Source organism: Natator depressus, chromosome 7 (genome assembly GCF_965152275.1).
Source record: "Natator depressus isolate rNatDep1 chromosome 7, rNatDep2.hap1, whole genome shotgun sequence".
Classification (NCBI taxonomy): Eukaryota; Metazoa; Chordata; order Testudines; family Cheloniidae; genus Natator; species Natator depressus.
In genome coordinates, this window is record NC_134240.1 from 84,132,292 (window position 1) to 84,158,970 (window position 26,679).

Consider the following 26,679-nt stretch of genomic DNA (forward strand, 5'->3'; position numbering starts at 1 on the left):
AGCCTAGTGCATGCATGCCACAGAGTGACTGGTTTATGCCCCGAAGCAGGATGGTTAATGTCCCTTATATATTTTTATCCTGGCTAATCACAGAATCATAGAATATCCGGGTTGGAAGGGACCTCAGGAGGTCATCTAGTCCAACCCCCTGCTCAAAGCAGGACCAATCCCCAACTAAATCATCCCAGACAGGGCTTTGTCAAGTCTGACCTTAAACACCTCTAAGGAAGGGGATTCCACCACCTCCCTAGGTAACCCATTCCAGTGCTTCACCACCCTCCTAGTGAAAAAGTTTTTCCTAATATCCAACCTAAACCTCCCCCACAGCGATTTGAGACCATTGCTCCTTGTTCCGTCTGTAATGAAACCATGGAAGAAATTCTGATTACATAGCTCAATGTCTATTCCTTGTTTGAGCCCTACTAAGTTCTTCTCTTCAAAATACATTGTGACAGTGAGTTCCACAGATTAATTAGGTGTTGTGTAAAAAAGGATGTATTTTTATCAGTTGTAAATTTGCTGCCTTTTCATTTAATTGAAGGCCTCCTTGTTCTTGAATTATGAGAAAGGTCAAAAAGTGGAGAGGAATGGGTATAGTCTGAGAGTGGGGTTCAACTCCCAGTTCTGCCACAGACTTCCTGTGTGACCACGGGGAAGTCATTTAGCCTTTCTGTGCCTCAATCCCCATCTGTAAAACAGGGTTAATAGCACTCACCTATTTCATAAAGGTGTTGCGAGGAGAAATATATCACAGACTGAGGTGCTCAGATAGTGCATGAATGGGGGCCATATACGTAGCTAAACACATGAATAAATAGTAGCACCTGATTCACCTTCTTTATACCATATTTACTGTTTGTTATTATATACCTCTAACAACAGCCTCTTTATTTGCCTTCTCTAAAGGAAATCATCCCAATCTACATATTTCCCTCCCCTTTATGGGGAGGAAAGTCTAATTATTTATATGGCCTTTCGCTGGACCTTCCTTTTTCTGCTGTGTTCTTTTTGAGATAGGGTGATACTGTATTAAAAAGATATGCCTGTGTCACCATTAAACTAGTGACAACAACAAGAGGCAAGAGGAGCAGGTGTCTGGATACTTAGCAGTTATATGGTAGGATAGTGGCTATCCATATTGGATAAGGGGCAAAGGTTCAATTGTAGTGCCCCAATATGAGAAATCCTAGAACATATTAATCATGGTCTGCATTTCAGCCCACTCTGCCACAGAGGCAGGAAGAATGGAACTAATGGACACTGAAGTTAGCAAACTGAAATGCATGCACCAGACCTGACTGCACTGAGCACAGTCTCCATCACTCTGCAGACCTTTGTTCCCGTTTCATCACAACCAGCATGAGGGAGGGGGTTAGTGTGTCCATAAATGACAGATCTGCAGTTTCCGTACCATTCACTGGATTGGCCCCTGGGTTTCCAGAACTGTTCTGCTTGGAGTTCTCATGTAGGAGCTGGAACCAGTCCCGCAGACGGTCCCCCAGGTCTGCTAAGTCCTGCCCGGTACAAGTCTCTGGAAATTAAATGGCAAACTATTAAACAAGCACCCCAGCCGCCAGCAAGGGCTGGGAGGATGGAAATGGATGCCATTATTGGATAGCTAGGGTAGTTACCTAGCATGGGGCATAAACATGGCTTTGGGAGCATGGAAACAGAGGTACCCACCATTTCTGGGGATCGTGATAAAGGAGGCCTGTTGTCATAGTCTCTAGGGTGGAGAGAAGTAAAAGGAGAAAGATGGGTAGGCAGTCCCAAAAGGTCTCCCCTAATGAATGCACTCCTGCAGCTAGTGAACCCCACAACAACCAGCACTCCCCAATCTTCGCTGGCACCACCACCCTCACACCTTCCCCAGGTTTCTGGGCTGGGCACTTAGCCTGCCCTTGGATGACCTCTCTCTCTCTCTCTCTCTCTCAGCTCCTTTTCTCCACAGCTGTTCTATGCTTAGTTGCGCCTAGATCTTCTGCCATATAAGAGATCACTCTGACGCAGGGTTAATGAACAAACTCTAGCTCTATTGGGGCTGCTTACAACTTGGCTTCTTCGACCTCCTGGCTTCTCAGACAGATCCCCAGGAGGTGTCTCTTCCAAACAGTTCGCTCCAGGAAACAGTATGCTGCCTGAACGTGTCTGCTGGCACTTCCATATTGTTACAACATCGTCCATCTCACTGGACTCCTGTCCGTACTGTCCCTCATGCACTCATCTTTTCTCCTCTCTCATTCTCTCTTGCAACCCCTTTGATTTCCATTCTTTTCTCCTTCTTCCTGCTTTGTGCCTTCACCTCTTGCTCTCCCTTCTGTGTCTGTTAGACTCCCTCTCCCTACTACAGGCTCTGCCTTTAGAGCCAAGACAGCTCCCACTGTAGTCAAAGGAAGTTTTGCCATTCATTGGAGCTGACCCTCCATTTGCCTTCTCCTCTCTTATCACTATTGATTATTTATTTAGCATCCAAGGTACTGACATGCAGAAGTAATATGGTACACAAAGCCCAATGGCTGAGGGGTCTTAGTGGCTCCTGAACTGCCTTCTGCTTTACAGAATTGTCCCTGGAAAACATTTCAAATTATGCACACTGACTCTAGCAGAAGCAGCTAGGCTCCACTTCTCCTGCAGCAGGAGATGGGTTCTTTCATGTATTTTGTTTGGGAGATGGAGGGCAAGGAACTATCTCACTGACCTAGTCCACGAGCCCAAGACCAGCTGTGCTGGCACATTATTCTTTGTGTCCTGTCCTCCCCATCACAGGACATGCACTTTGCTTATTTATTTTATATCCATGGGGAATAAAACAAACTAGATAGCAGCCTCTCTCTTACCTTGTTTGACATCTGTGGTTGAGGTGGGGCCATGCTCGGTCGGGCAGGGGCACTGGCCCTCACACTTCACTGCCAGCTGCTTGCTGGTCAGGCAGGCTTGCTGCTCCAGTTTACACTGAGAGAAGGAGCAGGAAGAGTCAGTGTAATAAGCATGATCCCGCTCTGAGTACTCTGCAGCTCACACCACCCAAACCATGTTTGATTCTTGAATGGCAAAGGAAACTCCAATCAATCCCCTGGGTAAAAAGCATGATCCCACCTGAGTGCAAAGCCCCACCAGGTTACAGGTGTGAGAGCAGGGAGCCGACCCACCACCTCCAGAATATGCATAACTAAGCAGGGGCCCTTAGAAATGTGGTCTTCTGAGTTTCATGTTTCCACGCTCCCCAGGGCTTGTTCCAAAAAGCAAGGCCCCATTAATAGAGTCAGTCCATTCCACTGATCTTGCGTCGACTTTTGTGTAACCTTTTCAAGCAAGCCCAAGTCCAGGAGCAGAAGAGGTCTCTGCAGGGACCACCTTCTACCCAATCAGCAATATTGTCTATACAGAACCATACAGGCCAGAGCATTCCAATCAACCTTGCTTTCTGTTATTTCATCCCCACTCTAACTAGCAGGCTCTTGGTACTGAGCTCCCTGAGTAAGGTGGGTTTCTTGCAGCCCTGCTAAATCAGGGTGCAGGCTATACCCACTTAGAAATCTGTGAGGAAGCGCATGCACTTTTCTGGCAGTTCTGAAAGCGCAGGATAAAGGCTTAACTGATAGAGACTCCCATCTTCTAGTTACCAGATCTATAGGCAACAAAACGAGGTCAGCACAGCTTTCCCAAACGAGCTGTGATTCACTACTGGGCCATGCTGCCCTGTAAAGCTTTGCTGTACTGTACCCAATGCACAGTATGTCCACTGCTAATGTTACCATCACACCACCATGCAGAATCCAGCACCGAGTGATACCATGTCCCCAGCATGAGCTCACGTCACCCCGCCTGGTACTCCCCTCATGGACAACTCAGGCAAACTGCCTCCGCACCAAACCCAGGGAGTGTGGCTGGGGAACTGTCGCAGATATAGCTGTGAACACCAATGCAGACCTGAGCCGCACTACTATAGCTGGCTCTTCACTGGAAGCCATGAAGCACAGCCGCTCCCCACAGCCAACCCTTTGACACCCACGCTCCTTATCCGTATATGAGCCTTTTCCACCCCACTCACCACAGAGCTGTAAGTGTGTCCATCAGTGCCGCAGACAGATGCGAGCTGGGTCATGTAACATGGTTTGCAAAAGCTTTCTTTGTTTCCATGGTGTTTCAGGGCAGGCTGCTTGATTCTATCCATGGGGGGCAGGGAGAGAGAGAGACACACACAGAGAGATGGATAGGTGCTAGGTAGGTTCTCCCACACCTCCTCGCTTCCCAACAGAACTTGCTCAAGGCTTCTGCTCTTTGGTTCCCCAAAGAAATCCGTTATTCTTATTATTCTGTGGTCAATTGTTCTCACTTTGCAGGCCTGCAGGCAGCTGTTCACCCGCCTGTCAAACTGGGGAGAGAGAGGGGAGGAAGCGTGGGGGAGAAGTGATCTTTGGAGCAACAGATTTAGAACCGAAGCCCAAGTGATACTGGAATTGATTGTCTTACCTGGGTCTCAAGACTGCTAGGGAAGGCAGGTGGGAGGTGGCGCTCCAGTCCCAAGGGAACAATTGGTACAAGAGCAGAGAGAACAAGGCGATTCTTAAAGGCCACAGAAAAACAAATGGGGGAGACACCAACACTGTAGGGTGCAATGGCAATGGGCTCAGGCAGGGCCAGTCTGCCTGAGGGGCCTGGTGGTAATCAGTGTCCCGTTAATGTAGTTCTGACTGCTGGAACTGGAACAAACCACCACCCCAAAGTACACGTGAGGCAGGGCTTTCTCCATTGAGGGCCATTGAGATAACTTGGCCTACAACTTTACCTAACTGGAAGCTCAACTGTAAAAAGTGAGTGCAAGTTCATAAATTGTCACAGTGACCAGTTATATAAAATTGTTTAAGAAAAGATGTAAGAAGGAGCTGGAAAGACTGCATTAATTTAAACAGGAAAGGATTTACTGATACCACTTAAGGGCTGTGTTAAGATTATCACTGGTAAATAAGGAGAAGACCACCAGAAATCAGTGAACTAAAATTGGGGTAAGAAATTAGGCCTATTGGTGGACAAAATAATGAGGATGGACTATCCCACCTACCACTCCCCGTTTGGGGTCCTCAGAGAGAGACTTTGGGGGGGCGGGGGGAGGGGGAGGGTTGTCAAACTGGCTACCGTAATGCTGGATGGCTGAAAGAAGAGAAGGGGAAGGAATGAGTTTCACCATCATGTCTGCCAGCCTCACTGTCTCCTGGGACCCCAGACCTTCTTCATCCTAATCCTGAAAACTGTCCTGACCAGAGGAACCCAGATGACATCGCCACTTCCACTGGCTTCAGCTAAACTCCAACCACCACCTGGGACGTGAGACTTTGTCACTCTCTACCCGTGTGTGTTCTTTTCCTTCCCCACCATATTTCTTGTCTTCCCTATTCCTCTCCTTTTTTCTTCTGTCTATAAGAGTCGACTTAGATGGCCAAGGGGGAACATGTTGCAACACTGCTGTCAGTCTGTGACCAGAAACAGGCAGCTAAATGTAATGCCCTGAACAGCCAGATGCTGGTACAAATTTTCTAAGTCTCAGACTGGCTGATAAGACCATGTACTGGGCCTGTGTTTCTGCAGCAGAGACACTGCAAGCAAGAGTCAACACCAGTGACAGAAACTGCATTTTCTATCCTTACTATTCTTTTCTCTCCTTTTTGTGTGCGTTTGGTTTGGTTTGTCTTGTAGAAAACGGGATCAGACTGTAACAATAACAAACAACAACTCCAGACCATCTTAACTAACTTCTCTTTTCCCCAAAAAGGACAGTTATTACCATCTTTCATACTATCTCAAAGACTGTCAAACAAGGTTTTTCCTTCTAAAAATCTCTTCAGCTACAGAGAAAGGGAACAAGGAAAGTTGCTAAAATGAAAGCCTTAATGTCTACATTCCAAAGGTTTTAACTGTTTCTCCTTCTTTTTTGTGTCTTTAATAAAGGGCTAACAGAATTTTTAATGGTTTTTTTGCCATGGAACCAATCAGGCTGAGGTCTTTGTGTACCAACCCCTGAACCTTGTTTAAAACTGTTTAATGTTGGGCAGTGACTGGGTTATGTTAACACCTTTGGGCCCATATATTCCCATTCAATTGATACAATAGGGCATGCGACTCTGGGAACTCTGTTGGACCCTGCTTGCCAGCCTATGCCTGAAGCGTTATTCCAGGCAAGGCCCAACAACTTTTTGTTTCCTCTTTAGTTTGGAGGAGTAGGTTTCTATTCCACTTCATTTGCTTTGCTGGCTATGGGGATCTTCCAGACATAGCCTGGCATGTTTGTGCTATGTCTACACTTACTACAGAGTACAGACGCTGCATACCCCCTAGCACAGACATAAATAGCAGTGTAAACGGTAAGGCACTGCTTAGTGAGTAGAGTAAAAACACACAAAAACCATAAGGTATATATCCTACATGGCTCACAACACGCACAAGCGGTGCTCCCCTGTCTACACTGCTATGTTTAACAGCGTAGTGTCTCAATGACAGAGCCTTTCCCCACCACCGTGAAAAGCTCCAGCCCCGGGGAAAGGCTCTGGTGGGGGGAGGCATAAGGGAAAGACTCCGGCAGATCCCTCCTGCCAGAGCCTTTCTCCTCTGCCTCCCTCCTGCCAGAGCCTTTCACTGAGGCATGTAGCTACATATCACAGTGTGATCACAGCCTGCTTTTCGCTGTGGCATGTAGCCCTACATCAGGGGTCTCAAACTCAATTTACCTTAGGGCCAGTGCCAGGCCTCAAGTCCTCCAAGCGGGCCAATAATGTCACTGAAGATGGTGTTCAGAAAAGAAAACGTTTATATTGTATTTTTTATTTCAAATTTCTTAGAAATAATAAAACGGTCATACAACTTTATACAATTCTTCGCCTGCCAGAGAGTTTTTAGTGTTGGCCAGCCACCTGGCAACGCTTCAGTTCTGTCAGTTTGTTGATGTTTGGCCTCAGTGACCGAGCAGTTGAAACCTTCAGGATAGCAGCAAGGCGTGCCTCAGATAGTTGTGTTCGCTATTTTGACTCATTTATATTCATTGTGGAAAAAAGTGATGCCGCCTCCATGGCTGACTCTGCCCGGTGACTAATGATGCTGCCTCCATGACTGACTCTGCCCCGCGACGAGTGATGGTATCTCTGTCCCTCTCCCCCCCAGCCAATGGGAGCTGCGGGGAGCAGTGCCTGAAGCAGACATTGCCAGCAGCGTGTCTGCATGCGTCTCTCCTCCGCGGGCCGCAGCGGGGAGGTTCTCGAGCCGCAGATGGCCCATGGGCCAGGACTTTAAGACCCCTGCCCTACATGCTGCTGCCAGCGTAGACAAGGCTTTTGAGTGCGGTTGGTAACTATTTCCTTTATGGCGCTCAGGGCCCTTCAGGCATGCATTCATTGTTCTTAAGATCAAATCCTGGGGGAAGGGGAGATCACCTCTGAAGACACTAAGCGCCAAGATCACCTTTAATTATAACCTCCAGTCTGTGGAGCTGCCCCAAGCCCATCCATGGCATTGAAGAAAACAGGAGGGGTTCAGAGCAAATTACCTCCAAGTTCCATCCTCCTAGAAAGGGGGAGGGCTGGTTCACCTATGTTCCCACACCCTAATAGCCTGCCTAGGTCCCTCCAACTGGCATTGTTGTTTTGTCCCTTCTACTCCATGGTCCCATGCCTAGAGAGGGTTCTGTCTTTACCACTCAGAGCCCAAACCTGCAACAGGAACAGCCATACCCAGAATACACTGCCAGTTGTAAAAGACTCAGCCAGGAACTTTAGAGTATGGGATACAGGAAGGTTCAGAAAAAAAATGATCCTCAGTCTTTGCTGTCCAATAAAGCCCAGTGCTCTTTAAGCGTTCCTGCTCTGTCCCTGGTACTGCTGCTTGAGGCAAGAATCTACCTGGCCGCAAGTGGATAGAAAAATCCAGGCCAAGTTTCACCTCTGTTGATTAAGAAAGTCTTTGCTCATGCCAGATTGTGCGGGCTCCCCGGGCCTGCCTGTCACACAGGAATAAAGATGAGAATGTGACTTGGATTTCTGTGTCCACTAGGAGCTGACCATGTGGATTACAACAGCATCCAACCACCTGTCCATCACTCCCGTTTAAGGCCTAGCTTAGCAATAATGTGGCCTATCGGTGTTTAGCACTGTTAAAAACACTGTTGTGGTCCAGTGGGCCAAACCACTTTCTCTTTCCCTCTCAGTCAGTTTGCAAAGTACCTCTGTTATAGAGTTAGGGTTATTTGTTTTTTTAAAAGCTTTGATCCTGTTTTCTTATAAAACAAACAAAACAGATCAAAAAACATTCCCAGCTGCTCTGCACTTACAGTCAACCCCAGAATAATAAAACAGTGTGTGTTGGTGCAGCAGAGTAAAAAAAAACACTGGTAAGAATTAGGAAACAAGAAAAAGTTCTCCCATAGGAGTCAAGAAGATTATTATAAAGAGCAGCGAATTCAAGAACTGATTTTAAATTAATGGATTAATACCATTTACAGCATCTGTCCAAGTCTGATCCTGCCAAAAATGATCACTAGAGTACATCTCTCTGCATGACCTATTAACTGTGACCTTACCCCTTTATAGCATTGTTTGCCAAGTGAGATTGTTCATGTCACTATTTTTCCGGACCATAGGAATTGGCACAATATGCAAGCATATCACCTGTCCTAATGGACATTTCTGGAATCAGTGTATTAAAAGGAGAGACGGTGGGGGAGTGGGGAGGAGAATGCCTCTGTATTCTCCAGTGCAATAAATCGTAACAGAGACAATCCCATTTCAGAAATCTTGTACAGACCCAAGACGCTCTCTTACCTGTGCTCTAACTTTTTGCGGCTAATACACATAGCCCTCTGGTAGCCCTGGGCAATGCAAACTTTGTGCCGGCTACACTTCACTTTCTGGCAGGGGTCCTTGGTTGTGTCCAAACCTGAAGACAGAAAAAGAAAGTGAATAGCTAGTATACCAAACAGCCCTTATCTCTCTTACCAGCTCCGCTACAGTTACTATCTGCCCTGAATGAGGCAGGAGAGTCTCAGTGAGGACTGCCACAATGTAGGTCTTGTGTCTTAATATTCATTTTAGGAGGGCACACAACACAGGAGATGAACATCTGTAATAGTCAGTTTAAAGCTGGTACTTGTCATGGATTAGAATATGGACATTATATGTTGCTGACTATTGGCAGTGGGAAAGGACTAGAGTACAGTGAAAAACACCATGAACATTTCTCAAAAAGTTCAGCCATTTTTTTCCAATCAGAATTTGGACTTTTTCCACCAGCTCTATACCTGGCCAAAAAGCAGAATGAAATTTTTGCAAAATAATGTGTCCAGTTTTATGCACTGAAATTTCAATGAAACATTTTGTTGCAAAATCAAAATTTGTAAAATTTCAACCTGGTCTACAACCAGGATTTTGTGTTAAACAGATTTTATGGGGTTCTGTAAAAAGCCTGTTTCCCCAGAACACAGAATGTTCTAGAGCATAGGGTTGTCCTGCATTCCTTTTTCAAAAGGGTAGCTCCTGCAAAACTGTATTATCTGACAACATGATGTTCTGCAGTTTAAGAAAAGTGTAGTCAAGTGGTTTGAGCATAGGACTGGGAGCCATGAACGTCCAAGTTTTAAACCTAGCTCTACTGCAGACTCTCCAAATGATCCTTGTTAAGTCATTTCACATTTACTTTAGTGTCCTCCTTCAAATCCATCTTTAAAACTCTCCTTTGTTATGATGACAAAAACCTTGACAATAGTTAGACAGCTGTTCTCAGACCTCTGCCTATCATGCTGACCAATACTGTCTCAATGTTTTCTTGCATTCCCCCACCTGTCTGTCTCTCTGTATCCATCTGTTCTTTCTTGTCTTGTACTTGGATTGTAAATACTTTGTAGCAGGGACCTTCTTTTTGTTCTGTGTTTGTACAGTGCCTAGGGTAAGTTAACATTTAGAAGGTGCTAAGTATAACTAACAACATAGAGAGACAGTGTCAACAAAATGGCATGTATTTATTTGCTCACATTCTGAATTGTGAAAAATATCAGCTCACTGGGGTCCTATCTATAGGATAGCAAGAAGTCAGCTTGTCAAAAACAGATATTAGTCACTGATGAGCTGCTTTATTGCTGGGGCAGCACTCAGAGGGATTCAGCTTGAGTCACTGCAGCCCCATACTCAGGCAGATTAAAGACCAGGAGCCCGACCTTTCCAAATCAGGACGTGATGGATAACACAATAAAAGCTAACTAAGCACAAAACTACAAATTCGTTAATGTCTGTTACAGACCAAATAAATCGAGTAGGGAACAGGATGACCAGCTACTTATGCACCTAACTATAATGTGTAGGAAAAGGAGCTGCATGATTTCAACTGAGTGACATATGCTGGAGATCTCTTGCTGACAGTACCAAAACATCCTTGGTATTTTTCAATATTACAGATGACAATTTCCTAACTCAAAAAGTGTTGCATCCAACACAGCGAAATTCTATATTAGATCTCATCTTCACAGATAAAGAGGACCTGATCACAGAACTAAAATTAATGGTAGCTTAGATACAAGTGATCATGACTTGATCACATTTATAACGTGCAAATAGAATAATGTCCAGACCAGAATTATATATACTTAGTGCTTTAAAGGGGCCAATCTTACAAAGCTGAAAATGATTATGCACCTAATCAGCCAGGGGAAAGAATTTAATCAGACAATGTGAATGATCATTGGAAATTGTTTAAGGATACTTTACTAGATGCCCAAAAATCCACTATCAAAGAAGAAGGCCATATTGGTTCAAAAACCAACTTGGTTTAGAGGGGAAGAGAAGGCAGACATAACAAATGGAAAAAAGAGGAATTTTGTAGCAATAAATATAAATCAAAAGCTAGGAGTTGTAGAACACTGATAAGGAAAGCAAAAGGACACAAAAAGAAATCTATGGCCAGCAGAGTTAAGGAGAATAAGGAGTTTATTTAAGCATACTAGGAACAAAAAAATGTTTAACAGTGGTCAGTTACTAGATGGAAATGGTAGAATTATCCATAATAATGCAGAAAAGGCAGAAGTGTTCAATAAATATTACTGTTCTATATTTGGGAAAAAACAGATGATGCAGTCATATCAGATGACGATAACTCTCTTTCTATTCCACTAGCATCTTAGGAGAATGTTAAATAGCAGCTACTAAATTTAGACATTTTTAAATCAGCAGGTCCAGATAACTTGCACTCAAGAGTTTTAAAAGAGCTGACTGAGGAGATCACTGGATCATTAATGATGATTTTCAATAAGGTTTGTAACACTGGGGAATTCCAGAAGACTGGAAGAAAGCTAAAGTTGTGTCAATATTTTAAAAAGGGTAAATGGGATGACCTGGGTAATTATAGGCCTGTCAGTCTAACATCAATCCTGGGCAAGATAATGGAGTGGCTGACAGGGGACACAATTAGTAAAGAATTGAGGAAGGGTAATATAATTAATGCCCTTAACCTGGGTGTATGGAAAACAGATGCTGTCAAACTAACTAGATATCTTTTTTGATTAGATTACAAGTTTTGTTGATAAAGGTAATAGTTTTGATATAATATACTTGGACTTCTGTAAGGCATTTGACTTGATACTGCACAACATTTTGATTTTAGTTTTTTTAATCATATAAAACTAACACATATTAAATAGATTAAAAGCTGGCTAACTGATAGGTATTAAAATGTAACTGTAAACAGAGAATCATCATCAAGGGGGGTTGTTTTTAGTGCAGTCCTCCCCTGCCATCCCCCCCCTCCCAAGGATCTATTCTTAGACCTATGCTACTTTACATTTTTATCAATGACCTAGGACATAAAATCATCACTGATAGTTTGCAGATGACATAAAAATTGGGGGAGTGGTAAACAATGAAGAGGGTAGTTAACTGACAGAGCGATTGGAATTTCTTGGTAAGCTGGGTGCAAATAATGTGCGTTTTAATACAGCTAAATGTAAATGTATATATCTAGGAAAAAAGAATGTAGGCCATACTTACAGGAGGGGGGACTCTAACTTGGGAAGCAGTGACTCTTAAAAAGATTGGGGGTTGTAGTGGATAATCAGCTCAACATGAGCTCTCAGTGTGACCCTGTGACAAAAGGTACTAATGCGATCCTTGGATGCATAAACATCCAAACTGAGTAGGAGCAGAGAGGTTATTTTACCTCTGTATTTGGCACTCATGCTAGCGCTGCTGGAATATTATATCTAGTTCTGGTGCCCGCAATCCCAGAAGGATGTTGATAAACTGGAAAGGGTTCAGAGAAGAGCCATGAGAACGATTAAAGGATTAGAACACGTGTCTTACAGTGACAGACTCTAGGAGCTTTATTTATTTTAACAAAGAGAAGGGTAAGGGGTGACTTGATGACAGTCTATAAGTACCTACACGGAGAACAAATATTTGATCATGGGCTCTTCAATCTAGCAGAGAAAGGTGTAACACAATCCAATGGCTGGAAGTTGAAGCTAGACAAATTCAAACTAGAAATAAGGTGTACATTTTTAACAGTGATGGTAATTAACCATTGGAACAATTTACCAAGGGTCATGGTGGATTCTCCATCACTGACGATTTTTAAATCAACAATGTATGTTTTTCTAAAAGCTCTAGGAGTTCTTTTGGGGAAGTTCTGTGGCCTGTGTTATACAGGAAGTACGACTAGAGGACCACAGCAGTGGCCTTGGAATTTATGCATCTATAAATGAGGTAGAACTGATTTCTGCCATGCTTCTGTCCCTCCAGTTTGATAAAACTGCACTTTGGGGGCCAATTCAAGCACTGCAAAGAAACAAACGTAAGATTTTTTTAATGCGTCACATGCTGGGTCTCAGATGTTGTCCAATCCTCTGTGAACACAATCTCCCACTGCCTAGAGAACTTCCTCATGGACAGATGACCAGCTGCAGCAGGCAGCACTGGTTGCTAGCTAGAGCGCCTATCAAACTGCTTCTGACACCAGCAGATCCCTTGTGTTTCACAGCCTTTCACAAGTGAGTGTAGATGGTGTTGCATAACAGCACACAGCAGACTCAGCCCTGGCTGAAGGGAAATCCAGCACTAGGCATAGCAACGGGGCAACAGCATACCTACAGCAGGAAGGGACAGTATCCTGAGCCAGTATCCTGCAGGGATCATGCCCAAATGAGAACAACGTTCAGGTACCTGTTAGGAGTGCAGTAAAACTGTGCAGAGGGTGGGGGACAGAAGGATCAACACTCAAAGAATATCATCATTTATTTAAAGGGAGGTGGATGCCTCATAGCAAATCCTGAAATACAACCTATTCTGATTCAGTTAAGCCTACTTGTCATATTTCCGGAGTGGGTTTCTTCATTCATTTGTATGATTAGTGCTAGCTTCATAAAGATAGGATCATTGCTTCTTCAAGTACATTCCCCCTGAACCTGAAACAAGAATCATCCATGACTTCACAACCCTAGCCTGTTTCCAGAGCAATTCATTGTGAAGTCAAAATAAGGATCCTGACTTCAGCTGGAGAATCAGCAACAGGAGCAGATGAAAACAAAACAACAATGCCTAGCATTTATCTAGTATCTTTACAAAAGTTGCCAAGGGGGATCATTTAACTCTACACTAAAGTATAGTAACACAGGCTGGATTACAGCTGCAGCAGCATCCCTACCCAAACCTTCAGCATCTAAGTAAAGAATACTGTATCATGCTGAATCTGCAGGGAAAATGCAGGCGGAATTTACTCAAGCTAGAATTTAGCCATAACATGGACTCCTACTAAAGTGGAATGAGATCTTTAATGACCACAGTGGTCAAGATCTCAGTTAAAATCTCATCCAACAGAGGGCACCTCCATTGTCCATTCACTGGCTGGTGGGGCTCAGAGGGAAGAGCGACACCCACTGAATCGGCAGCCCCAATTGCTGGGTTTCCTCGGGGGTACAAAGGTTCTGTTTCCACATAAGAATCAAGTAATTGGTGCAGAACACGTCTCAGAAAGGGCTTCAGTTCAGAGCCACAGGACTTTCTATTAGGATCTTTCCTGGAAAAGTCAGCAGCTCTTTAAAAAGTGAGCACAACCAAGAAATAAAGTTACCTTCATCAACTGGCTGATTATCTTCCCAGCTCTTGATATAGTCATCCTAGTGAAGGAAGAGAGAACAGCTTAGTCAACAGCACATGCCAAATATCAAAATCCAAATGCTCAGAACTACGAGCCTGATCAATGTTTAAGGTAACACTGGCCTGGGGATGTAACAATAATGCCTTCCTCATGGCTGGGACTCTAGCAGAGGGCTACACATGTGGTTACAAAGACAATGCAAAGATTCATATTGTGTTTGTTTATTTTTTGTGTTCTGCATTGCTGGTGACGGGAATTTGGTCCTCTTGGAAACAGTAAGGCCTAGTTCTCTCTCTCTCTCTCACACACACACATGCACACACAGCTTTGTTAACATTCCTGACCTGTAACACACACAACCTTGTTTGCCTCACACACACAGAGCTCTGCAGATCCACCACTCAACAGTGAGATTTTCATACATTCCAATATCCAGCCTGCTCACACAACTGCGCAGATGGACAATGCAGAGGGATTGCTGGATGTGCATGCTTGTGCCCTCACACCAAAGTCCAGCTGCTAAATCTAATTCCAGGATTGTACTTGCCTTGGTCCTTGGTGTGTTCATTTAATGTCAAACCTCACAAATAGGAAAACTGAAGAACATAAATTCTTGCCTCATTGCAGAGAGGTGCAAATCTTGCTTCAGCACATGGGAGGCAGAAGCAGTCTGATGCCCTAACCTCAAACTGGGGTTAACGGTCTCTAAGGCACCTGTGAAGACCTGCAGAGTATCTGCATTTTCCCAATTCACCTGGTGCATTTACACAAACATATTCAACAGGGGGAGTCTACAGTTTAGAACGTCAGGGACTTACTGCCCTAACCTCCTTTGTGCAGGGACCTCCATACACTCATAGTAGTACACTGCTTGCTGCCCCAGCATCATTGCATTGTAAGGGGCCATCAGGTCATGGCTTGGAAGTGGCAGGAAAAGTTATCTGCATCTCAGATGAAGTACAGCTGTTAGAATGTCAGCATGCTGCTTGGCTAGATTCTATCCCGTTTCTTAAGGTGCTGAACGAGGTACAATTCTTGGGAAGAAAAAACACACATCCTTCGTCTCTGACTCCCTCATCCTGAAAAGTGATTGATCATTTGTGATGGCTCAGCACTGAGGTCCCTCACTGCTTCTCCACGCTCCCCAGCCCATCCATGACAGCAGCCTCTGTCCATACCAAGCAAAAGGGCAGTAGAGTCTTTCCACAGATTTCCAGGGAAAAGCAACACTACTATTAAGGCAAGGAAATGGAGAATAAAGGATAAAAGTCAGATGTGCAATAAAAATAAGAAAATTAAAGGAATAATACCAGACCCAATAGGTCTAAAGTTCATGTTTTGTGGGGGGTGAAGCTGAGGTGCAGAGATTAAGCGACTTGCCTAGTGTCACACAGCAAGTCAGAAGATCTGGGAATAGAACCCAGGAGTCCTGACCAGGGGCACTGCCTGGGTCTCAAGAGGGAGGGTGGGGATGGGCCTTACCGGATTTGATCCTGAGCCTCAAAGTTAAATTGCTGGGCAGGATGGATGCTTTTCTGTGCCAACCCCCTAATCAGCACCAGTGCCCTCTGGTGGCCTGATTTGGCCCTTCACTCTGGCCAGACATCTGTGACTGAGCCAGCCTGGCCCTGCCTCGCACCACCTCAGGCATTACCAGGAAGTTCCAGCAGAGTTCAGGCTCCTAGTGGGGCCTGCACAGTACAAAAAGGCCTGGCAGTGGCAACACTGTTGCCCAGGCCACCACCACCTCTCCCGGGATCAGCACCCCTAGAGCCAGCTCCTTGGTATCCCCCTCCCACACAGACAGTGCGTGGGGAGCCCTGGATGCCAATGGGTGCCATTCCTGACTGCTGGCAGCGGTACCAGCACAAGCTCCTGCGCCCCTGCTGTTCTCTGTGGGCAGGGGGGCAAAGACCTGCTGGCTCAGTACTGCGCTGCCTCTGAGGCCCCAGCAGTACTACCAGCTAGGGGACAACATTTTACCTCATGTGTCGGGCAAAGCCTTCCCAGTCCTCTCTCTACCCCCACCTTCTGGTGCCCCTCGTCCTGACTTGCAGTCCCCTGCTCTAGCCACACTTCCTCCCCATGCTGTGCAACGGTTAAATGTCAATCCTTCCCTTGTGTCTTGACAGTCTCCAGATTTGGAAAGTTACCAACAGTTAACAGCCCCATCACAATCACTGGAGCTGTTCTCCTTTAACAGGGGTAGTCAATAGGTGGACCGTGGGCCAAATCCAGACCCCTGGATGCTTTTGAACAGACTGCAAACACCTTTTTATTTATTTATTATCATTATTGTTATTATTTTCTCTGGAGTCTGGACCTTGGCTATACCTTGACCAAGAAATGTGGACCTTGACAAAAAATAATTGATTACACCGGCCTTTAATATGTTATATACACAGAATCAAATGCAGAGAATACAAAAACATGAGGGAAGGGAGGGGTTTAATCTTTAAATGAATCCAGGCCCTGGAAGAGAGTACTGATGTGCATCTCATTTGTAATGTCAGCACTAGAATGGGTTTCTCCTTGCAGGTCTCTTACCTTTGCCATCCATGAACAAACATTCTTGAAAGACTCTCTGAAGTGCCCTGATGGCCTGTGTTAATTTACAGTAAATCATACACTCCACACCCTTTGAACAACTGTGTTGTTGACTGTCCCTTCCAGTAAGGAAATTCAGTCTCTGGTACTAGGAGTTCACTACCCTGTAGAATGCTCTTCTTTGAGAGGTCCGTCTTGAACTGTCTGGGCTTATTTAGATTATTAACTCTTTGAGGCAGGAACAGGGTCTTCCTAGACTTTTATACACTGCTGAGCACTGTCGATGCTTAATATGTAACAACAATCCTCTCTGATAGACGTTGTTTCAATTCCATCAGTAGTGCCCTCCATCTTGTGGTGATGATTACATATACAGTTTCTCAGGATGAAATTCACCCCTGCGCAGAGGGCCAGCAGCAGGCTTGTGCATCATTTCATTCCCACTTAAGTGGCCCTCTGCATGGGGGTCAATATGAATATGTGCATATGTATAAGCACACACTCACATATACCCACGCAACCACATACATAGAGCCCTGTGCAGATACAAAATTTGGATCCGCATCCATCCATGATCCACAAAAATGGTCCACAGATATCCGCAGATTTGCAGGGCTCTACACAGACACACACTCATCCTGGCCATACTTCATGCAACATGCAACTGTTCAAATCAACTCAAAATATTCTCCTGATAAACTAAAACTAGAGGGAGGGAGCTGGGGTGGAGAACACAGGGAACATGACACAGATGCCCTGTAAAGATTAAATGAAACCAAATTCAAAAATCGATACTAACCTCCACTTCCTGGGAATTCAGCCCACAGCAGAAGAGGAGGTGAAAAAAAAAAAAGGAGAGAGAGAAGAGAACACACATGAAATATACCGACACTGCCAGAGCTCAAGCTGCAAGAAAGGGCTGGGTTTATGATCACACAGACAGTATTTCTTTGTTTAAATTCCCTGAAAAGTCATAATTCATTTCCTCCAAGTGATGTGTTTTTATAAAGACTCCCCCAATGCATCTTTTCTTGCTTTCCTACTTTGCATTTATTAAATCGTACTTCTGTCACAATGGCAACAATGGAATTTGATTGCAAGGAACAAAAATTAAGGCAAAGGCTGATAATTCAGGGCTTAGTGCAAGCTGCAGCACTGCTCCCAACACTTCATGGTTAGCCCTGGGACAGAAACAGTGATGTTTCAGCAGATGGATGTAATGTTTCATACAGCAGATTTCACAGTAATATAAGTACCTTTCTATTGTTCTGCAGTCTCTCTGAAATAAAATAACGTTAAACACAAAAATTATGGCATATTTGCAGGCAATGAAATCCCGACTGCTCTCCTGTTATGCCAACTCCCTTCTCATACACCCAGGAACGGACATTTTAGAATATAGGGGAGGGGGACGGTATCCTTAGGAGGCTTGGCAGTGACCAATATTCTATTGCAAGAGACTTCTTTACTGATTTAAGCCAAATTACTGCTGTCACAGGATGTTACTTGGCTCCTGGTAAAATGGATGTCCCTGCCCCTTTGGTCACAGCTGTTCTCTTTAGCGCACCATCCACAGCTCCAGTGTTAATCTTCCATTCTGACATGTCCAAGAGCCCTGGGGGCTGATATCAGCCATACCACATGTCATATCAGCAGCTGCAGCTCAGCTCAGGAGAAGAGCTGGCTCCTATGTAGGCTTCACATTTATCCCAAATGGGAAGAAAGCCAAGAGAAATCCTATATTTCTACAAAATGGACTTGGGGGATGCCACCCTCTCGTAGAGCCTCTAAGCAAGGGGCTGATGCTAGAGAAGCTCTTGCTAGTGCACTTGGACAGGGCTGAGCAAATCAAGTCTGTGATAAGACATGGCATCCTACGCAACTCCAGCCTTTGAAGGTCACAGATTGGTAACAACATATTCTCTAGATGCAACTATCTGTCAGCAATTTGTAAGGGAGAGATTAGGTATAGGTCTTTAGCTCAGCCCATCTCTGGGACATCCACATCCCTAGTGAACCATGAACCCACCATACAGGTACATCACAAAGGGACTTCCTGAGCTGCCTTCAGGAATGATGATGCAGGAACTGTATGATGCAGTTGGGTCCTATAAGAATACTGCAGCTGTCAGGAGCATGCTGTCACCTGGGGCTTCTCATTACTGCTTCAAAGCCCAGATGCAGGGGTTCTGCCAGGCAAACTGGCAAATGTCTATCCCTGCCAACCCACAGTCATCTACACAGTCTCCAAGTGTTTCACTGCCCCATACATAGTGCTCCCTTAAATGACTAGCTGCCTGGTAGAGTCAGCCCTGCTATTTCCTCTGCCCCTTGGCCGCTTGCAGAGACAAATATATTACAATAGAATCGTAGAATATCAGGGTTGGAAGGGACCTCAGGAGGTCATCTAGTCCAACCCCCTGCTCAAAGCAGGACCAATCCCCAATTTTTGTCCCAGACCCCTAAATGGCCCCCTCAAGGATTGAACTCACAACCCGGGGTTTAGCAGGCCAATGCTCAAACCACTGACCTATCCCTCCCCTCCCTTGTAGTCAGGCCTGGCAGAACCCAGTATCAAATTCAGGAGCTACACGAGTCAACTCCGTGCAGTGCAAGGCCATCAAATACCTGAACTACATACCTTTAAAAAGATTCCTCATTCCCTCCAGCCATTCTGCTAGTAGAATATTTGCATCTTTACACTGGCTTCATTTTCTCTCTCAATAGTTTAAATGAGACTACTGGAGTGACCTCTGTGTCTCTAACACACACACACACACACTCTCTCTCTCTCTCTCTATCTGTCCCAGTTTCCTTTTCCTTGTCTTGCTAAAAAGACCCAGGCTGTTTGTTCCGATAGCTCAGACAATGCACAGTTTCTCAGTACAGAACCCCAACCTTTCTGGATAACAAAACTTTACTTTCTGAGAGGTTCAAAAACCAGCAAACAAAAAAGGACCCCTTTAAGGGAGATCAGCATGGGCAGTGTGGTCCCAGGTTGGGTCCTAAATCCATAAGGCTTCAAATAGCACTATATCTGTCTAGTGAGAATAGCAGCAGGCATACAATTATAGGACACCTCCTAACAGGAAACCTAACAGGAAACCTGCCCCTTTGTTCAGTCTCTAAAGGAACCATCCATCTCTACACTTTCCTGCTTGGGGGACTCTCTTCCAAGCCTGCAAGCACCTCTTTCATGACTCTTCTTCTTACTTTCCAAGTGTTATTTATCTCCCTCGCCAAGCCTCAAACCACTTCCTCCTCCTCCTCCTGATGCTGGCAGGTTTCCACACAGCTGGAATCTTGGACTAAGAGAGCTGGATTGACGCAGCCATGCTGCGATAGGCTCAAAGGCATTGTGTGTCCCATCTGCCAACGGCGCTCTTTGTGGGGATGGCAATACAGAGCAGAGGCAGGACAAAACCAATGTCTTTTCTACTGAACACACTAAGGACCTCCAACCCTTTCCACTCCCACTGTGAGCATGTTCAATGACCCCAATCTACCGAGCACACAAAGCATAACAAACAGTGCCCCTCTCACCAAAGGAAACGGCACATCATCAGACGTGGCACACTGCCACCCTGCAGGAGCTCTGCCAAGAGAGCAAATGAACTTCTTTGAGAAGCTGGTGGCTTGCTGCATTGTGGAGCCAGCTGCCCTCTCAGGGTCACTCGCTGAGGTGGGACTGGAAATGGCTCTCGGAAAGGCTGAATCAGCAGGAGCCTTTTTGGAAAGACAGTGTGTCTCCGAGCCAGTATTGAGCAGTGCCCTGCACTGATACAGGAAGGCAAAAGGATGCAGTCAAGGGCAGGCTGAGTGCCATCTGCAGCACAGCGATGGCTGCAGTGCTGCCAGGGTGATATGCTGCAGAGGCCAGCTTCATGGCTGCTGTGACAGTGCAGCATGTTATCATGGGGGAGACATGGGATAAGCCCTCTCAAAGCACCCTCTGTATCACCACCAACCATGAGAAGACACCACCGATGTAAGCTGAGCAGGGCACAGGCCCAGAAAGAATGCAACTGCTGCATGCAGCCTGACACAAACACTTTCCTATATTGGGGGGGGGGCAGCTTCACCATCCTCTGAAGCACCAGGCATTGGTTTCTGCCAGAGAAAGGGGATGGGCCAGTAGTCGAAGCGGGTCTGTGTGCGTATGTGTAATAAATTAATCAATGGTGGTTCATTAATACCCCAAGCACACCTTCTTGTAATTGTTCTGCACCAGGCTTATTAGTAAATTGTCAGAAAGAGAAAATGGACAACTTCTGATCTAATAGCAGAGAAGGGAAAAGAGCCCTCACCCAGGTAGATGGGGTGAGCTGGAGAAAGGGAAGGGAGCACTCACTGTCAGCTGGATGGGATGGGGAAGGAATGCTCACTCTCTAATGCCTGAACAGGGAGGGGAGGGAGAGCCCACACTTTCCTGAATTATCCTTGAGGCTGGCACTGTCAGGGGGACAAGAACTTTTCCCTGTGAACATTAAACAACGAACACACAAGTGTCCAGTGCATCACACAGCTCCCCACACTTAAACCCATTTTTCACAGCTGTAATTTCACACATGGATTTCAGTGGAGTCGGTCCCAATTTATTCCAACACACAAAAGAAGAATCTGGGCTCTTGACCACTTTCCTCTCCTCTCCCTCCACCTGTATAGCCTCCACCTTCTCTTGTCCCTCCATACAATCCACACAGTGTTGGTGCCAGTGTCGTCTTCTCCTCTGCAGCTCCAGATGTTGGGAGTGGCCTCCTGCAATTCCACCTGTCCTTGACTCTCCTTCTTCATCTGGATGTGAAATCCTGCATCTAAATGTCTCTCTCTCCTACCTCAGAATTTCTCTCTCCTTTTGCTATTGGCAATTACACCTCTCTGCAGCTTTGTTATTTAACTCTGCACACAGCTTTAGGAAGCATTTTGCATGGAAGATGCTATACACAATAAAGCAGTAACGTACTATGTGCACGTTGGAAAGTCCCCAAAACCAAGTCTCTTTCAAATGCCATCACTAAGCTCATGCTGCCGGGGATTTAATCAGTCCCTGCCTAGTTCTTGTGGAGGTTTATTTTCAGACTGTACGAGATTATTTAAATAAAACCTGTGAGCCAGCACTTTTGTTTGTGTCACATTCTATGGTTGCGAATGGGGGGCGGGGGTGGAAGGATTGTTGACAGTGTAGGTCACTTGAGACAGCAGCTCCCTCAGGAGCTGAAAACACAGAAAAGAGACTGTGCCTGATCTCGTGCTATGGAAGGGAAGTCTGGAACCAGAACAAAGGCCATGGAGAGGATGCTGGGAATGCTCACTGCCTCCTCCAATCCAGAAGCCTCACATTCAGGACCTCAGAAGAGTTAAAAAAAAAATATTTCTCCACATGGCAAAGTTAAAAAGAAAACCCCTTGATTTGTTAGTACATAGCAAAACATCAAATGCTTCTAATGCTCCCCTACTGTAAACAAAAAGAGTTTGAGAAAACGATGTCCTATTTCAGAGAATGGGGAGCAAAATACTCTATCACAATAAGAGCTAGGGGAGAAGAGAGGAAATAAAAACAGGAAAGTAGAGAAGATAAATGGTGAATGGGAGATCAGAAGAGAGGAGAGAAATAAGCAGAATAAGATATTCCCTCACTGGGTGTGGGCTCTCTCTTGCCAATGGATCTATCACATCCTAAGTCATGCCCAGGGCAACGCAGATATTGTTCCAGATGTATCAGCAATGACATCACATCCAGCTGTGCACATCTGGCACACCGCAGCTGCCATTTATGTATGCTACCTTCCAGAGGCAGACAGACTTTGTAGGGGCACAGGCCAATTATCTACATGTGTTAGACACAGAAAGATGGAAAGGAGACAGAAATCCACTCATTACCCCTCACTGCCCCATTATTTATCCTCACTCCACGAGTCGCAGGTGGAGGGGTATCCCTTCAGTAGCTGTTTTGCTGGGCATTTTCTTTGTGACACTGGTCAGAGTAGAAACAACAGTCACCCATCCAACCTGGGATAACTGACGAACTACAAGAGCCTGCTGAGCCTTTGAGAACATGGGGCAAGTAGCCATTAGCTTCCTCTACTTGAATTTCCCTTTACGGGGATATCAGAGAGTGAGTTCAGACAAGAAGCTCTGACCTTGAGTTTCTTGAGGGTGGAAGGTAATGGCCACAGCACAGACACTGTTGGGGGACCCCTTTTCTGAGGAGTGCAGTAGGCTTTTTTTTGGACAATCCCTACACCCCCTCAGGACAGAATGGCTGACTAATGCCACTACACTGTCCAGCATCACTGAGGAGCTGTCCAGCTAGGCACCTCCTGAAGAGGCACAGCACTGGGACAGAATGGGAGGAGATTCTGGAAGGGGAGTTTCGAGTCACTTTTCCCAGCTCAGAAAGGTGCAGGGTGGGCAGCAAAAAAGAGGGAATGTTTTCCAGCAGATACCACTAGATGTGGTTAATTGCAACAGCCCATATACTCCCCAGGGATGTACTGTAGCATGCAGACCAGGTGACAGAGTGAGCCAGTGCTGCAGTATCACATTGAAGCAGCTATTTGCTTGCATCCATTCCATTTTGTATTATTGATCTGAGATCAGCTCTATCCCTGCTACTCCTCCCAGCAGCTGAGCTGTTTAGTGCCATTGGTAAAGTGCATTCAGTAGTTCAGAGCTCTGTGTGCATTTATCAGACCACAAGCCATCTCGTGCGGTGATGGATTCTGACTAGCATGATTATACTTCCTAAGGAGATTCCTGCATTTCCTTTCAAATGGTCTTAAAAGTTCTGCCACTTTGGTGCCAGAACATGCGTTTATTACACACTGAGTAGAGTCCTCTTAACAGCCAAACATGACGCCACCACAGGAGGGAGCCAAGATCGATAATGGCATACGGAGCCTTTCACCCCCTAGTCACTGGTTCAAATCCACTCCAAATCAGTAGTGACCAGCTGCCAGACGATGTGTCCTTTGTGAAAAGACCATGTGGTTCCAGTGCAGTTCCTGATTCACAGTCCTCCATGTCTTAAAGTGGTAGCCTCAGCTCAGAGATGGAAACTGAACTATCCTCTCACCCTCAGCAGTGGTGCCTTTCGCTCAGCGTTGAGGCACATTAGCAAGGCAGCATGTGGAAGGTTGCTCTGCTGCTCTCCCTGTTCCATGGAGGAAGAGAAGATTTCAGTCGCCTGTGGCCGTTAAGCCAGCACCTTTCACTAGCATGTCTGTTCAACAGAGCTATGCTGGTTACAACACAGGGAAGGGACAGGGACCTGGGGGTTACCACCACCCTCCAATTTCATGTTCTTCCCATGATGGAAATAAAGGGTGAAGATCAAACCTGTCAAATGTTTAAAAGAAGCAGCTTGTTGGGCCATGAGTCCTTTTTCCTGTCAGCTGCTCCTGTCCTGGAATGAGGCCCAGGCAATACTCACTTACCTGTCTTCATTCAACACACTCCTCCCGCTGGGCCTGGTTGAGGGAAGGGCAGTTTTTGTTTAGACTTTGGACAAAGTAACAATCCAGCTTGACTTGTGGGGGCCCACCTGAAATAGCTCTCCCCCACCCCATCCCAGGAGGACCCTTTTCTAACCCCTCTCTTCGTGCCTACAGACAGTGACTCGGGGCTTCCTTCCAGTTCCTGGTCTGCTGGATATTCCTTGACTGGGTGCAACGGAAATCACAGTGGGTTCTGCCACACACGCCTCGCCAGATCAAATCGCAGTTTCCATTATTACCTTTTTAAATTAAGTAAATGCCATCTTCTTGGGATTCTTTGCATTTCATAAGACACTTAACAGCAGCTTCCAAGAACAGCGAAGACTGACAGAGAAGAGACACACAGAAAAGAGGCTCCTTAGTACCTCATTTTTAATCCTGAAAAGATTTTTTTAGCAATTACTCAGACAGTAATTTAGCAATTACTCAGACAGTGATATCTGTAGATGCAAAGGAGACTGGCTTGCTGGCCCATATTGATTGGTCTAGGTGTGGACAAGTATATTGTTTTCCCAGCCCTCTTCTGCTTTATCTACACCCTTTTCAGTGGCTCTGACTATCAGGGGCACTACTTGGGGCTTCAAGGGGCCAGGGGTGGAGTGGGCTGCATCTAACTAAACAGCAATTCTGCAGCCAACAAAGAAGGGGGGCAGGGGTGGGCCTTACCAGATCTGCCATGAAGCTGAATTGCTGGGTGGGGTTGGTGCTTTTCTGTGCCAACCCCCTGGTGGCCAGGCTGGGTCCCTCACTTCAGCCAGATGCCTGGGACTGAGCCTGCCTTGCCCATGAATTACTAGGAAGTGGTGGCGGAGTTTGGGCACCTGAGTGGGGCCTGCACAGCCAGTGCCATTTAAAAGGTCTAAGAGTGGCAATGCCGTTGCCAGGCTACCACCACCTCTCCCCAGAACCAGCACCCCGAGAGCCACTTCCTTGGTATCCCCCACTCACACACAGCCAGCTCCTCAGCACCCTCCTCCCCCGCAGGCAGCATGTGGGGAGCCCAGGAGAGGCAGCACTACCCCTGCCAGCCAGCAGCAGTTGCAGCCCCAGCTCCTCTGCCACTGCCATTCTCTATGGACACAGGGAGAAGACCCGCTGGCTTGGCACTAAGCTGTCTCTGAGGCTGCTGCAGCAGCACTACCAGACGAGGGACAAAATTTTACCAAATGTCTTGGGAGCTGGGGGGAGTGGGCAGGGGGCTTTGCCCCTCTCTGCTCCCATGTTGTGGCACTCCTGCTACTGTATTCCTGCTCTTCCTCTCACTAACAGTGCAGCCCCTCATCCAGGAGAATTACCCCTTGATGTAGCCTAATATAGACAGACAAGGACGCCATGCAACATTATTGGCCTCCCTGGAGCATCAGTAGCCTCTGGTTACATAACATCCTCAGGGGAGTGGGGGAGGAAGGCAATCCCAGGATTGCCAGAACTCACACATAGTAGCTGTTGCTACAGGCTTCCTTGCTGTCAAAATTCCCAAGATTGGTATGTTGCTGGCAGTTCAACCTTTTCCCCCATTGCAGCTTACAAGCCAAAGCTGTGCCAGTGTAGATCACACCGAAATACACGCACTGTCGGTACCGAGCTCTCACATACAACACCTGACATTTCTACAGCACCTTTCATCCCAAAGGACCTTGAAGTGCTTCACAGACTCCATACAAAGAGATCACTTTACCCACCATTTAAATGCAGCCTCCACTCAGGTGGAAATTTGTCAGGCAGACTGCATCAGCAGCAATGCACAAGTGTTTATGATTTTGGCTGCTTCTCTTCTTAGATCAGGAGATTGGAGGAGCGGTGTGAAAAGGAAATAACAAAACCCCATTCAGTCTAGGCACTCTGCCCTACTGAGGGAGGGCCCTAAGAACAGGTTAGTGGAACCTACATTATAAAACCACCATTATTCTTTTTAAAAGGAAGGTTGGGCTCTTTTTTTTTTTAAAAAAATCCCTTGTTTATTTGCAGTTCTAAGGAGGTGAAAAGCAATTATGCAGAAGAGCAGGAACCTCAACCCCATCCTGTCGGGATAAACAGTCTAGATCTAGAATGCAACATTTATATTTCAGATGAAATCAAAAGGTTTATTTATTGTGGTGCTGACCAGGACTGCAGAGAAATCAGCTGCTGCATTGTGCTGGTGAAGAATATCTCTGTATTGACAGACTGCTGCTCAGTCACAAGGAGAGACATGCCTTTGATGTACTCATTTATCAGGTTATCAACTCAAAACAAACATTTCAACATTCAACTATTGCTGGCATCCACGACATTAAGGAAAGGAAAACACCGCAGGGGAGACAAAGAAGGGTAGCTACAAAACAAAATGCCATGGAGTTTGCTCAACTCCCTTCCCTCTCACCTTTGCAAGGGGAAAACTGCCCAGCTGTTGCTCTCAATTGTCAGCTAATTGCTGGACACTCAGAAATGCAATGAGAAATGTTTCACAAATAATTATGTAACTTACACAGACGAAGAGCCTATAAAGTCCAACCTGGTCAGTCTACACTTGGTCTGA

General features: G+C 45.8%; 1 protein-coding gene across 1 annotated transcript in view; it reads right to left on the minus strand.

The window, feature by feature from the left end:
• Nucleotides 1-26,679, minus strand: part of SPOCK2 (SPARC (osteonectin), cwcv and kazal like domains proteoglycan 2) — a 53,226-nt gene that overhangs the window by 9,623 nt on the left and 16,924 nt on the right. The window contains exons 2-7 of the mRNA XM_074958969.1: nucleotides 17,465-17,473; nucleotides 14,092-14,137; nucleotides 8,805-8,919; nucleotides 4,052-4,166; nucleotides 2,838-2,952; nucleotides 1,412-1,531 (exon numbers count right to left, since the gene is read on the minus strand). Coding sequence (XP_074815070.1) covers nucleotides 1,412-1,531; nucleotides 2,838-2,952; nucleotides 4,052-4,166; nucleotides 8,805-8,919; nucleotides 14,092-14,137; nucleotides 17,465-17,473 — 520 coding nt within the window. The remainder of the gene's footprint in view (nucleotides 1-1,411; nucleotides 1,532-2,837; nucleotides 2,953-4,051; nucleotides 4,167-8,804; nucleotides 8,920-14,091; nucleotides 14,138-17,464; nucleotides 17,474-26,679) is intronic.